The sequence below is a fragment of the Protopterus annectens genome, chromosome 17.part0 (assembly GCF_019279795.1).
Source record: "Protopterus annectens isolate FY-2018-M chromosome 17.part0, PAN1.0, whole genome shotgun sequence".
Lineage (NCBI taxonomy): Eukaryota > Metazoa > Chordata > Ceratodontiformes > Protopteridae > Protopterus > Protopterus annectens.
Genome location: NC_056751.1, coordinates 512,105,734 through 512,121,468, shown reverse-complemented (window position 1 = coordinate 512,121,468; position 15,735 = coordinate 512,105,734). Strand labels below are relative to the sequence as shown.

Below are 15,735 nucleotides of genomic sequence, written 5' to 3'. Positions count from 1 at the left end.
AAAAAAAGTAATTGTTCCCTTCTACTCATCACTCATTAGACCCATTATAGAGTACAACGCCCCTTTTGGAATGTACCTCACAAGACATCTGCAGCAGCTGGAAAGGCCACAGAAGTACCTCACAAAGAGGATTACTGGCCTCAAACAAATTCCCTACACTGACCGCCTCAAAAAACTCCAGCTTTACTCCATAGCATATCGCCTACTCCGAGGTGATCTCTGCCTAACATATAAAGCTATGTCAAACCCAGAGCTGTTGGACATGCTACACCTAAAGAAATCCCAACCCCTCCAAGCTACACACTCTAGGGACCTAAACCTTGTCACCACAATAAACAGGACACACTGGAGGGATAGATTCCTGTCCCAGAGACTTCCTATACTCTGTAACAAGCTACCCATCTATGTCAAGCAAAGTTCTTCATTAGCACTCTTCAAGAAAAATCTTGATGAGTGGATGGGAAATAGGAAATACACCCCGGGGATCACTTCTGTATCTCTGCTGGACAGTGGCACAGGAAAATAACTTTCTTGGGTGGTGTAAGCTATGGTACCTTGCTGGCTAGGCTTACATAGGCTCTTGGGCCGATAGCCTAGTACCTACCTATGAACCTATGAATTGGGGCATATTGTTAAATGTGGATGAACTAGAAGGTGCTATAGGGACTACACCATCTTTTACCTTTAAAAACAAAATGTCATTAAAAAGACAGTTGTGCTACAAGAAGTTAGATGGAGACCACTATGCAAGGTCTGATAGGCTAGGTACCTTTCCGTGTAGAAGGTGTACAGCCTGCCCCTTCATAGTTGGAGGGGGGGGCAGTATACACATCCGACTAGAAAGTTCAGCATTGATACACGCTTTTATACAGACTGTCATAGTAAGAATGTCGTATATTTTGGCCTCTGTACAAAATGCCCAGCCTACTATGTAGGCAAAACTAATTGGCTGCTCAAAGATAGAGTCCTAGAACATGTAAGGGACATTAAAAATAAAAAAGAGACAAGTGCATTAGCCATGCATGTTATAAAGGAGGGAGCCACACACACCTTCAAATTTCTAGTGTTACACATTATACAAGAAAATAAAAGAGGTGGGAACATGAACAATAAGACCGAAGCTTCAGAACAAGAATGGATAATTAGATTTCAGCCTGACAGACCACCTGGACTAAATAGCAATGTTTCACTGAAACCTTTTCTCAGGAACAGGGCTTTGAAACATTGATTATTATGTTTAGTCACATCTTTTAACTTCTATACATATATATTCTACAGTTTTAACACTAACTCTATAGAGCAAGCTTTTACAGTTTTGTACATACATTTTTAGTCCATTATTTATATGGTTTGATTGTTTATATAGTGTATGTCTTTTTAATTTTTATTTTCAAGATACTGTCAACTGATTGGATTTGACACATATGTATCATTATTTAAAGAAGAGCAGCAGTTACTGTAGTATGTCTGAGGAAGCAGAGAGGACTCTGTGAAAGCGCTCACGTTTTATATATTTTTACTATTTTTTATTAAAGTGTTGTTTTGCCGTGTGCATTCCGAGTTGGTGGCTTTTTTGGAACATTATACTTTTATCGTTGGTTACTTTATCCAGATTCAGGAGATTTGTGTTTGATATTTTATGTAATAGGTGCATAAAACAGTTATTCTGTATCTGAAACACCTAAATGTTATAAGAAACAGAATAAGCAACTAAACTTCTACAAGAATAAGCTTTTATTTGGGCAAAAAGTAAAGTTCTTTCCTTTGTACTGGCCACGGGTATGTTTCAGCTTGCAAAATCTGATGTTTGTACCAAAAATGTCACACTTTTGGGCATTTAAAAAGGCGGCAACCCTAGTTATACTGTGTTCAAGATTCCCAAGAAAATTTGGTCCTTTGTCTTCTGCTATATGGCTATACCAACTGAGGTTTCACCCCCCCCCCTTCCCAGTTTACTGTATCTGTACTGCTCTTTGTGTGTGTTAGTGGTCAACAATCTGGCTTTATTTGAGGTCATACTTGTTCCAAGTTAGTCTTTCTAAAATTCCCCACTTAGGGTGTAAAAGTATGGGCAGTATTTGCTTTACAGTGTACTGTACTTGATTGAAAGTGAGCTTAAGGTTCTCAAAGACTGAAACTTCTTCGGATTTGTTTTTGATCAGCACAGGTACAACTGGTGCCACTCACTTACTCTAATCAACTTCCAGCAAGGCTCCTGCACTCTCCATCCACTGCAGTTCTATCTCTTCTTCAGACCTTAATGCAAAGCACATACTGTGGATTTATGGAACTTGAGGGTGCCATCATTTTCCGGCTCTATTTTGTTTCATTGTTTTCAGTATAGTAATCATATTTCCAAACAGTTGTTCAAAATCTACTATAAGCTTTGACATTTTTCAGATGAGGCAGCATTTTCCCTCAAGACCTGCCACTTGTAGTTTCTTTAAAAAGTACCACCAAGTTCAGCCTTCATGATGCACTATGTTCTAAATAATACTGGCCGTCCATTATCACAGATATACAAGTCTAATGCATGAACTCTGTCTTCATACTTCATAGGCAAAATAATTCTACTCACATTTTTGAGTTTTTATGCTATAAATTTGTAGCAATGCATCAGACTTTTTAGAGGTATTTCTGAAAACCTTATTTGTAGTCTAGCAGATATATTGTAAACCCACAGTATAATTTCATGTTACCCTGGCCACTGTTTGGGTAATTCAATTACTGTATTGTCATTATCAGTCACACCATGTAATTCTAAGAAAACCAAGTTGTAGTTTTCATTATCAAAGACTAGGGATGATATTAATAACCATGGCGTGAACATATTAGGGTTATTTTTGATGTTTGCGAGGGAGCTTAGCTAACTAGCAGTTCACAGATGCCATTTACAATAATGCTAGATGCCTGTGAATGACTAAGAAAATTAAGTATAATGACATGTAAATGAGAAATTGTGTAAATTGGCATATGCTAATTAATTGTTTTTGTGATTCATACTCCAAAAGATGCACCCTATGTACATCCATTCTTAAAAGCATTGCTGTATTTCTGTATCTACTTTACAATCCATGAACCTTGTACATACAAACACTTACATAACACAAATTGAATTATTTCCCACAAGGATCCCTTCACTACTTTGTTCAAGTATGCACTGACACTTCAATGACACCACAATGAATTATTTCCCCAGTGATTCCCTTCAGTACTTTAAGTATGCATAAGCACATCAATGACATCAAAATGAATTATTTCGCCATCGATCCCTTCAGTAGTTAAACCATGTCTGCACAAGCACTTCAGCGACACAGTTTCCCCATTGATGCATTCAGTAGTTCAACCATGTATGCAAAAGCACTAAAATGACACCATTGCCCCAGCAATCACTTCAGAACTTTGACCTTGTGCACACAAGCAGTAAATGACAAACATTTCTTGAAGCGAGCTCAATAATCTTAGCAAAATTTTGATTCTTCTTAGTTTACAAAGTCCACTTTTTCCTAAATAGTTTTTCCATAACTCCAATTATCCCAAGTTAATATGCAGGTTCATTTACATGTTTTATGCAAATGAGGCCCTTTTATGTTTATCTCTATGAATCTCAGTACTACACTAATGTCTAAGGTGCCTTATCCACATAATGTTTCCCCTTAATGCTTAACCTCAAGTACTCCATGCTTTTACTTTAAGAAGGTATGTTTATCACATGCCTGCGTTTTTGTGTAGTCAGCATCAATAACACATGCTGACTACATTTGCATATCTGCATAACACCACTATTCGCAGATTACCACTACACGTCAATGAAGGGCAGGACATTGAATACTGCACCAGATCTCTTCTATTTTAATCACTTACAGCATTTTTGACTTATTTAATTTTTTTCTTCTAGCTCTCATTTTGCAATTCTGTTTTATAACAACTTGCTTTTATTTATTTACTTGTCTAGATGTTCATTCTTTTAACATACCTTATGACATCTTCTATATTCTTTCTGTATAAAACTAACAAGTGTTTACTGTATGGGTTATTTTCCAAACCTGAACTAAGGTCTTTTCTTGGAGAGGTCAAAAGACAGTTTATTCATGGTGCAACAATATAGTGTTGCAGTTCTGGCAACTCTTTCTTTCAACTGACGCTACTAAATTCACAGCTTGTTATAATGTTAGCTTTAAATATTTTTTTCAGTCACTTCACAATACATTTCACATTAAGTATGCCCCTTAATGGATCTGTTAGTCCTCCACCAAGCTGACAATGTTCAGTTTATGAATTCAACTTCTTTTTCAAGCTAATTTCATCTTTCTTTTTTCTTTCTTTCTCTTGTTCTTTATTATAAGATATGAATATTTTCTACTGTAATAAATAGGGGCTTTCCATGGCAAAGTAAGGTCTTTGTCCATAAAACCTTATTATTATTATTAACTGTATTTTTGTTGTGCATTACTGCTCATTATGATTGGTAATTCTCTGTCAGTGTGTTTTTCAACATATAGAAAAATCTTCTATCAGTATAAGTGACTGTTTGAGTCTTTGATTTTTTTTTTCATGTTTTATATCTTTCACCTTTAACTCAAATGTACTTCAAAACAACTAAAATATTTCAGCTTGTCCGACAAACAGCCATGTAAGCAAAGTAGACGTTAATAAGCGTAAAATCGCTTGATTTACAAACATAAAATATAAATGCCACCAGACAAACGATATCACATAAAATTGATATGTTTTTTAAGTGATCCTACAACAGAACTTTGATTTATTTACCTAAGACTATAAAATATCCTCATGACCTACTTGTACTTGTAAATAATGTTGTTCTTTCACTGCTAATGCATGATGTATATAATTTTGCTATGCTATAAGCTCTAGCCTTCTGTGAGATGTAATTCATATCTATTGCTATTGTTTAGTACTTATGTTATGTACTTTGTTTTCTTTGTACATATTGAATATTATTGTTCTTTTGTAAATTTAGTCATCTGAGCTGATCCTAAAAATGGCCAATATGAAATCACTTTTCCAAGTTGGTAAATAAATAAATTGGGCATTGCAGGTAACAAAATTCTTGGAAAACATATTCTCAAACATTAAACAGTCAGAAGTGCAAGAAAGTCTCATACTGCTTGAAGATGGCTGTTCTTTCTTGTTGCTCCTTAAAATTATGTTAATTAAAATTATACAATAGATTAATTTAATTATTCAAAAATATGCACACAGATTGGATCACCCAGTCTGTATGCTCATTGTAAATTGAGCATATCTAAATTAAAACTAGTCTGAGTGCTAAAATGTATTTCACTGAACGGGGCAACTATTTGGATATCGCCCTGCAATTCTTTCAATGACATAAAAAGTACAAAAGAAAACACAGAAACATCCCACGAATTGAAATGAAATACTCCTCAACCCACTGCACACAGTGTGGCACATACCACAAAGACCCAACACACACAATGTGGCACATACCACAAAGTAACAAACATACCACAAAGTCAACAAAGTCTGATAAAGTTGCTCTCTCTTTGCTTCTAGTAGATAATTTAAACTGGACCACAGCAATACAACATAGTAAAAACATCCACAGATTTCAATGCCAGGAGCCCCTATAGGCAACTCCATATCATGTCTTACAAACTCTTATCTAGTGAAATAGAAATCTCAGTCCTTATTTAGTGACTTCACTTTCTCAATGATTTGCCAGAAAATGATATATTTTATAAAGATCAGACCAAAAATTTAAGGCAAACATCTGTACATTATGTGAACATTTAGACACTTTAGAGGTACACTCCACACACCATGTACACTCTACACAGATGACGACAGCAGAAAACATTAAAAAAAAAAAAAAAGGCAGAGAGAAAGGCACTATGCAGCCATTCATGACAAGAGATGGGGCATACCCCATACATATCCTGGATGCCCCAGATTACCAGAATCTGGGAGAAGAGCACTAAAGTCCTTTTATATAACAACATTATTTACAAAAGGTAAGACTTTGTTTTTCTTAAATAATGTCATTGCATGATATGATTAATCCACAGGTATTGGGATAATGTAGGATTTGCCCATGGTTGGCTTTGCTTAATCATTCTAGCTTCACTCTCTTGATCAAACCATTTCAACCATGGTAAAGCCTGTGTTACCTACAGCCAGTTGTGGACTACTTATGCAATAACCCAAAACTGGGTGTGGGTATCACAGGATTAACCCATGACTGGTGTGGCTTTATCATGAGGGCAAAGGTCCAAAAATACGGACAGATTGTATTGCTCTTATAAACTTAGAAAGCTGAGGGAATAAGAGGTTCCTTAGTGAGGAAAAGACCAAAATTATGTGGCAAAAATCTTAGGAAGTATGAGGAATAAACTGTATTGCTCTTAAAAATTTAGAAAGTTATAGGAATGAGAATTTCTTTAATGAGGAAAAGACCAAAACTATTAGGCAAAATCTGGGCAGTTGAGAGGTATTTTAGTCTGCTGAAATTTAAAAACACAAGGAAAATCCAGGTGCATTTCTGTTTCTTCAGTTTTACAGAATTAACCTGATTTTTCTTGTATTTTGCTCTGCCCTCCATAGCATATTCGAATAAAAAAGTCTGACCATGGTACTTTAGCAGCCTGACTTTTTTCTACTGGTATATGTTTGATTTACAATGGGCATGCTGGTTGGGCTGCCCAGTCAGCTTGCACATTTTTGAATGGCAATGAGCTGTTATTGTATAATGATACATTATTTTTTGAGACTATAGAAGGCGATTTAATACAAATGTGTAGATTTAAGTATGACAGTCTTGCTGCTTGAACTGCGGAGACAGGATGTGAACGTCAATTGTAAAGGAAGAAATGTATAATAAAGAGAATCAAAAAGAATAGCCATCACTGCGAAAGTGTTCCACCCGTGATAAAAAAACGAAGTCAACTGCATGTTAAAGATGCTACAAGGGGCTTGGCGGAGGTGACGTTTGTGCACAGCCTGCTAGATGATGCAGCCCTGCCTCTGCTTCAAAAAAAGCACAACCGGGAATTCAAAAAGTATTCAAGTTACCACTGGTGGTGCTAGGGACACCATACGGCAATCCTTGAGTTATTTGGTAAAATGTGATAATATTTGAAAAACAACAGATGACATATATGGGGGACAAGTTTTGCAAAATGTGAGACAGTGCTTGTGGATCATGATTATTCAGCTGCAATGTTTTAACAAAGGTTTAATTCTGCAGATGCTGTTAAGGAATGTAGATAATGTAAACTGAAATAAAGACTTATTTTCCCTGCAGTGTTGAAAGTGTTTACTACAGATAAAAGAAATTGCATAAATATATATTTTTTTATTAGCATTTGTTTAGCCGGAAATTCCGACTGAGGAGTACCCCTTTTCAGTGGAGGCAAGGGGAGAAAAGCTCCATTACACAGACATCATGGACATCATTTGCATTGTTCCAACATTTAAGTCAGCTTCACTCATGAAAAATAGTTCCATTATTCCAACATCCTTAACATCAGTTAGATCATTTACAAACAGTTACAATTATAAAAAATAACAGTTATATGGGTTGTACATGAATTATTTTTTTTTAAATACAGGAAGGTACACACAGTGCAGCATCATCAGTATGCATAGATGGTCAGATTTTATGTAAAAATGTTTGTTATTATAAAGACTTGCTCAAAATCTAGGACACAGGAAGATAAAGAGTTAGAGCAGCTCAAAGAAAGGAAGGAGGCGAGGAGGAAAAAGGAACATAAAGGAGATGAGATGATAGAGGAAGGTATTTGTGATAATAGTACATTAAGTTTTGTGCAGCAGAGAGTTATGTTACAAATTCATATAGCTATATTGGTACCAATTTAACCAGGTGTTGTGCAAGTGCACAGCCATTTATCCATCAGTTGTTGCTTCAGTTGACATTTAAACTCTTTCATATCCCTCTCAATCTCTTATAATATATATTATGAAGTAATAGAGCTATTTGTATATAGATAAAAGCAACTGCACACACACACACACACACACACACACACACACACACACACACACACACACTCACAAACACACACACACACACACACTCACACACACACACACACACACACACACACACACACACACACACACACATATATTTATGTTTGTTTGTGAAGTAATACATATGGGCCCCAATTCCTAAAGACTTGCTGTTTGTGGAATCTGGTCCCCATAGTAAGCCTGTTTATAAATAAGGCTTACATTGAAGTAAGTCATTTACACTGAGAGCAGGTATTTTGGAATCAGCAAACACTTACACTGAGAGCAACTATTTTGGAATGTGGCCCATTGTTTATACAGAGATTGTAAATACAGGTGGCCTTGCGATTTCAGTGGAAGTAGAAGAAACAAATGGGAACGGCAACAGGAGTTAAATAAGGGAGATTGTCTTCATTAAACATCCCACAAAACTTGCCATATTTTTTATCAAGAAAACAAAACAAAAATAAATAAATAAAACAATTCTGAGTCAGGAAAAAACAATGTGTACTTTAATGGTAAGTGTTTTTGTACACCATGCAAATGTATGAACTTCTTCAGTCTTATACATTCACTAAAAAACATTTAAATAACAAGTACCATGTGCCATCATCTCATCGTGTACTCAACAAAAGCAATTAATGTATAAAACAACGTAGCATTGTAAGTGCACTGAATTTAATTCAAGCAATATTTACATTTTTATTTAAACTTAGATATTCAAATCATTAACTTTAAGCTATTACTTGGCCTCATTTTTTGAAACGATAAATTGTCATCACCACCCATCTGATCACTATATAATCTTTTTAAGACAAATAAATACAACCTTTTAAGATTTCTGAACATAAGAACATGTCTATTATCTTTATGTTTGCCCTTATATGTTCAGCAACTCTATTTTAGCATTCTATATGTCTATGTAGAAATAGTTGCAAAAAGTAGATAGAGCATAATAAATTACATTATGTTTCACAAGTAAATCTGCCCTTTGCTTTCACTGTTCCTTTGGAAAACATATTAATTACAAAAAAGACAATCGTCATGAATTTGCACATCTTGCATTACTTGTACCAGACACATGAAAAGCTGCCTAAAGATTTGTCAGTCCTTACAAAGCTCTACATTTCTCTCAGGCAAGATTTGTAAAGTCCTTGTTCTTTTGTCTATAAAGCAGGGCAATTCAACCATTACTCTGTCTTTTCGTTGCTTTTGCAAATATTCCAATGCTTTCTATTTTTATATATTTTACTTTCAGCTGTGTATATCAGCACAAAGGGTTCTGTGATGTAAGCATCCCTAATACTCTTGTCCTTCTGCATCAAGCCCATTCCAATTATCGGGGCATAAAGTATGTTCCTCTTAGCTAAAAATTCTTAAGAGTTACTTCTGTTAATGTCAATGGGTACCTCCTTTCTTGAAAAAAAAATGCTGTCAATTCCTTCAACTTTGTGGGTAAATCTCTATCTTTATGTCAATCTACATGATCTTTTTACAATGTCCTTTTAGTATGGCTACAGCATGGGAAAGATAAGATAAATGATAAGAGGATTCATATAACTAACTGTGAAGTACAATGCATAAAAATGTTTGGTAAATGTTACTGATATTCTATGTTTTAGAGGGTCACTATAGAAATGCGAGTTATCTGTGGCAAGATAAAACTTTAAGAATTAACTATAGAGGAAGTAAATTGGCTCTCTATTAATGCTGTTGTACTAGCAGCAAATTGTTATTAATAGTGGAGTACATTCATCTTTGTATTTTACTTTTGACTATGTATTTCAGGAGATATGATTGTCTTTTATTACTCAATAGAAACAGGCAAGTTCAAGGAAATATTTTATTTTAGCAATAGCCCATGACTGAGTGTGGGTGATGCTGGATTTATTTCCAGTTGGTGAAGCCAGAGTGATTAAACAAAGCCAACCATGGGTAAATCCAGCATTACGCACACTAAGTAGTAGGTTATTGCTGTTATACAATAACACTGTTTAAATGAGAACCATACCCACAGACTCAAAAAACATGTTTATTTCATAATGGTTTGGTGTTTCCTACATTTTAATACCACTCTGGGACTATTCACATGTTTCTAAATATTTTTATACATAATTTCTGAGTCTGACCACATGGGGTCTAGCATCTTGAAGTAATTCTGATTGTTTAGTCTACCTCTAGATATCCTACAATGCAGTGCTCATCTGGAAAAAGTTACATCACACAAGCCTCTTTCTTCCTAAAGCTCCGGTCACTGCATTGATTTTACATGTATACGCTGCTTTCAGTCAGTTAGTTTTAAGTAACATTTCATGCCGTTCAATGACTACTTAAAACACAAACAGTGCAAATGCCACAGAACAGACATTCAAAGTGCTTTTTACTGCTGCTTCTTTTTAGAATGGCTAAACTGCAGTCTTTTGTGAAGCCTGAATTGTACTACTTTGACTCATCTCCCAACCCCCTTCACACCTAACTTCCCTCGCTGTCAAAGTGCTAAGGGTAATTTGAGCTGTTACCTGCTGTGACTGACAGCTCACAGCAGGAAACTTGACTCATGTACTGTTTCCTTGTTTTAGCCTTTACTTTCTGTATGGGCAGGGGAAGGACCAGGGAGCTGTGACATCACAGCATAGGTGGGTTTTTAGTCATGGTGAATTCAGCTTGGGGAGGGAATTGGCCAGAAAACTACCTGTATTCAGTCACTTTCATGCTATCAATGAATTGGAGACTTTTTTAGGGTGGGATAAAAGTTTTTTGAAAGTGAAACCACCACAGTACCGTAAGGTACTGAACTAGTGGAGAGAAAAATTCAATTTAAAATATTTTAAATCCTGTGTTGTTGTTTATTTATAGCAGGGATAATAAATATGGAGAAAAAGGGCAGAGAAGTTGAGCATTTAATACTAGAATCCTGTTGCTGTCCTTTAAGAAAATAATTTCTTATCTTCCCTCAGTAATGTCATTAAAAGAACTTTGGTGTTCTTCTGCTGATCCAGCGGAGAAACAGATGTGTAAGGCATGTATGGCACATCTGTTCAGATTGTAACTGCTGATGCATGCATGCATGTTATATAAATAAAAATTAAGATGGCTTGCTAAACTACAGCGGAAATCACTTTATTAATAAGTGATTCCCCTTGACTGCCATTTAGTAAACTATTTCCATTATTATTTTGTAATTGTGTATTCTGTTTTTACTTCATTTATTTTTTTAATGGAGATCTAGGAGCCTGCATGCATCCTACAGTTTATGTGAGGATAGTTTGTGGACTCCACGTTACTTTGATGAGTTTTATTTATTTATTTATTTATTTATTTATTTATTTATTTATTTTGGCAGGTGAAGGTTAGAAGGATAAACTTTCATCTTTCTGATTTTTTTTCCTCAGAATTACATTCTGAGAAGAGGATAAGGCAGCTTTACTAATTATTTTAATAGTTATAGCTGCCTGGACTTGAATTTGTTTTGTTCAGTTTATGAAGGTAAAAGCAGGGCAGAACAGGGTAAGGTAATTAATACTTGCAGCTGCCTGAGGTGCAGTTTGTTTCACTGTTTTATGCAAATTTAGATGCGGTAGCTTCTGCTGCTCCAATAAAAGGTCACGCTCTACACTTTGACGGGAATTATTCCTGTTGAAAATAGTCAACTTAGAATGGACATGATGATTGGTCTGTCGAATTAGTGTGCACATTTTTGAATACTAAATAGCTTTTATGGTATAATTGTTATTAAAGACTTGCTTTGGTTAGCAGTTGATGCTTAAGACATTGGCTGAAAATGGGAATGTTCTCATTTGTTTTGCATTAGGACCATTGAAATAAAAATGACAAATATAAAAATGGAGGGCTGCATGGCCCACTATATGATGTGCTTTATTTTGGTTTCCTCTTTTTAGAGTAAACACAGACCTCATGATATGCAAGAACCAGTTTATTATATAATTTCAATATAATATGGATAGGTAATGATATGTCTGATAGTAACTGAAGGAACTTATATTAGGGAATAAGTGGAAAACGGCTTATGCCAGTTATGCTAAATATGCTTCAGTTGTCAAGACTAAAAGGCAATATGACATAAAAACTGATCTGCTATTGATGGTCTTCTGGATACATTATATAAGAAGAAAGACATATGAGATGTCTACTGCTGTTTTTCTGAGTGGACAAGGTGAGATGTTCCACTATAACAGCAGCTTGATGAACTGGCAAGCTAGCTGTGCTGGGATGATCTGAGTGTGAAAGATGAGTTAAATATAATGATATGCCACTATCACATGTACAGTGATCCTTTGTTAAATACAATGATATGCCACTATCACAAGTACAGTGATCCTTTGTTAAATATAATGATATGCCACTATCACATTTACAGTGATCCTTTGTTAAATATAATGATATGCCACTATCATATTTACAGTGATCCTTTGTTAAATATAATGATATGCCACTATCACATTTACAGTGATCCTTTGTTAAATATAATGATATGCCACTATCACATGTACAGTGATCCTTTGTTAAATATAATGATATGCCACTATCACATGTACAGTGATCCTTTGTTAAATATAATGATATGCCACTATCACATTTACAGTGATCCTTTGTTAAATATAATGATATGCCACTATCACATTTACAGTGATCCTTTGTTAAATATAATGATATGCCACTATCACATTTACAGTGATCCTTTGTTAAATATAATGATATGCCACTATCACATGTACAGTGATCCTTTGTTAAATATAATGATATGCCACTATCACATGTACAGTGATCCTTTGTTAAATATAATGATATGCCACTATCACATTTACAGTGATCCTTTGTTAAATATAATGATATGCCACTATCACATTTACAGTGATCCTTTGTTAAATATAATGATATGCCACTATCACATGTACAGTGATCCTTTGTTAAATATAATGATATGCCACTATCACATTTACAGTGATCCTTTGTTAAATATAATGATATGCCACTATCACATGTACAGTGATCCTTTGTTAAATATAATGATATGCCACTATCACATGTACAGTGATCCTTTGTTAAATATAATGATATGCCACTATCACATGTACAGTGATCCTTTGTTAAATATAATGATATGCCACTATCACATGTACAGTGATCCTTTGTTAAATATAATGATATGCCACTATCACATTTACAGTGATCCTTTGAAGAGAATCATCAAATGTAATTATTGGGTCTAAAGCTAGCCTGCACATGGACTGCCCATATATACAAGTCGAGTGGTGCAACAGATTTCAGTGAAGTCGTTAAAATAACGGAAGGAAATGGTGGGGTAGAGGAGACAGGAAAGATTTTGCAGCAATATATTGTCTAAGGTTAATAGGGTGGACACGTGGGCATGCTTGCTTGTACACTGGTGGGGGGCTATCAAGATGGTAGACAGAGGCACCTCATATAAATAGCCATCACAACATGATGTGTTCTATGAATACGAGAAGTGGAGGACTGAAGTATGTCAGCTAGATGCAGTATTAGAACTGGCTGGAATGGACATATGATGATATAAATGGAGATAAAAGATGGCATGTACAGATTAACATCTTATGTTTTTTTGTTTGTTTGTTAAACTTCACCCATTTTGTTTGTATAGGGCTAGGAATGCTCAGTGAGATATAATATGCAGAAATGAAATATGATATAATATATAAGTTTATGAGTCTATACCAAATGTATAAATAAGGATACCCTACTAAGAAGATATATACAAGAAAGAATGCTGTGTATTTCAACAGCACCTGTGGTATCAAGATAAGTGATTATCATATGTACTAAAATGAATTGTCTAACAGATCATTGAAAAGAGTTAATTTTAATTGTAATAGGTGTGGATTACATAAATTGATTTGTATGTATTTTACATATGAGTGTGCATGTACTGCAATCTTTTCAAAATAAAAAAATGTTAGATCTGCAAAAATGAGGGAGGATATCAGATCCAAAATGTATATCTAGGCTCCCACTGTAATAAATCATCAGTGATAGAGATCTGTGATTCTTCTGACATCAGCTAAGATTATTTCTCCATAAAAAAGAAATGTATTTCTCCTTCCTTTCTAGTGACATATATTGCTGAAGTGCGAGTGAAGCAAGGAAGAACATAAAATTCCATTAGAATAACAAATAGTGAACTACAGATATAATTACAAGATGATTTACCCTTGATATACTATGCAGTTAGATAAATATAAATATACAGAGTCTAGAAGTCTGCTGAATATGGAATGTGCACACACAACAGTGGGTTACCTTCAAATGCCTGTATAACAGACCTTATTTTGACCCATCAAAATATTCTTCGTTTCCAGCCCCCATTGTAATCTTTTGCAAAAGTCGTGCCGATAAAGTGCTGACTGCTTTGTTATTATTGTTATTTAGTACTCCGTCTTTTCCAGTGCACCTCCTATAAAGACAAGTTTTTCATTTTACAGAAATGCAGACTTTGAGTTGGTAAGGACTTTCACAGTCTATGTAGTTTGTTCACATTTTTGTTTGTAGTTGTAGACATACAGACCTCTGGAATGGTGAGTGTCCATTCCTGGAAATATACATTACTGAATTTCAGTACAGAGTTATTTCCTTTTGCTAAGAGATGGTTTTGTGATTCCAGCCTGAGTCACATAAGATGACTTATTAGGCTTATAAAAAAAATAAATAAATCTGTTTCAGGATGTTGCATCCACCAAGAAGGGTATTATTTGTTTGTTTCTTTGTTACTTTGTCCATGATTCAGACAGAATAAAATAACTATCCTGCAGTTTCTGCTTTCCTATTTTTCTGACTACGTCATTTGATTTACATTGTTTTTGCTGATATCCTATACAGAAAAGTAATTCTTTTAGCTTAAGCTGCTCAAATGCCAGTCCTAGTTTTGTAGCAGCCATTTGCTGTTATCTTGTGGGTAATGCGTTTTTCTGTGTAAATTTAATTCAGCTTGCTGGATCTGTTCTTTATGTAGATTTGTGGCATACCAAATTGTAGCACTTAACATTTTCTCTTCAGGCTTATTTGTGCTGTTCTGTTATTGCTGCAGGGCAGTATCTGTCAGACATGATCCTGAAAGAAGGCTCCCATTTTAACCTGGAATTGGCCTTTGTATGGAACAGAAGATCAGAGAAGATGGAAAATAATATTCCCGCAGACCTTCAGTTGGAAGACTTAAACCAGTTCAAAGAAAAGTGAGTAATAAAGAACTCCTGTAAGTCCTCTGATATACTCCTTTCCAATATATTAGTATAAGCCAACACTTCTTGTTAGACATGTCATTATACAAAATGGGGCAAATTAAACAGTCAAATCCATATGCACCCAACTTAGAAAAGTAAAAGAAAAAGATTAGGCAGGCAGAATCCTCACAACATATCGGACATTAGTATGCCACTGAAGTCAGTATAGTAGCCATGCATTACAAAAACATCCATTGTGATTCTTCCAACCTACTGTATATCAGGATATGCTATATCATAAATGCTAAATGAGAATCATATGGAACTGTTCATATTAGCATTGGCTGGCCAATAAAATTATCAAATATCATAACCAAACTTCCAGGGATATCTTCAACATGAAAAAGAGCGTAGTTGGAAGAGAAGTACTGTGTTGCCAATGAAAATTAGCAGCCTGTGCTTAACTGCAAGTTTCCTACCCCAGACACAGAATCTTTTCAGGAAATTC

At 35.0% G+C, this 15,735-nt stretch overlaps 1 protein-coding gene across 2 annotated transcripts in view; it reads left to right on the top strand.

The window, feature by feature from the left end:
- The window catches only part of ASPDH (aspartate dehydrogenase domain containing), a 647,432-nt gene that overhangs the window by 401,385 nt on the left and 230,312 nt on the right, over positions 1-15,735 (top strand). For both annotated transcript variants that reach the window (XM_044058976.1, XM_044058975.1), the window contains one exon: positions 15,095-15,239. In XM_044058976.1, coding sequence (XP_043914911.1) covers positions 15,095-15,239 — 145 coding nt within the window. The remainder of the gene's footprint in view (positions 1-15,094; positions 15,240-15,735) is intronic.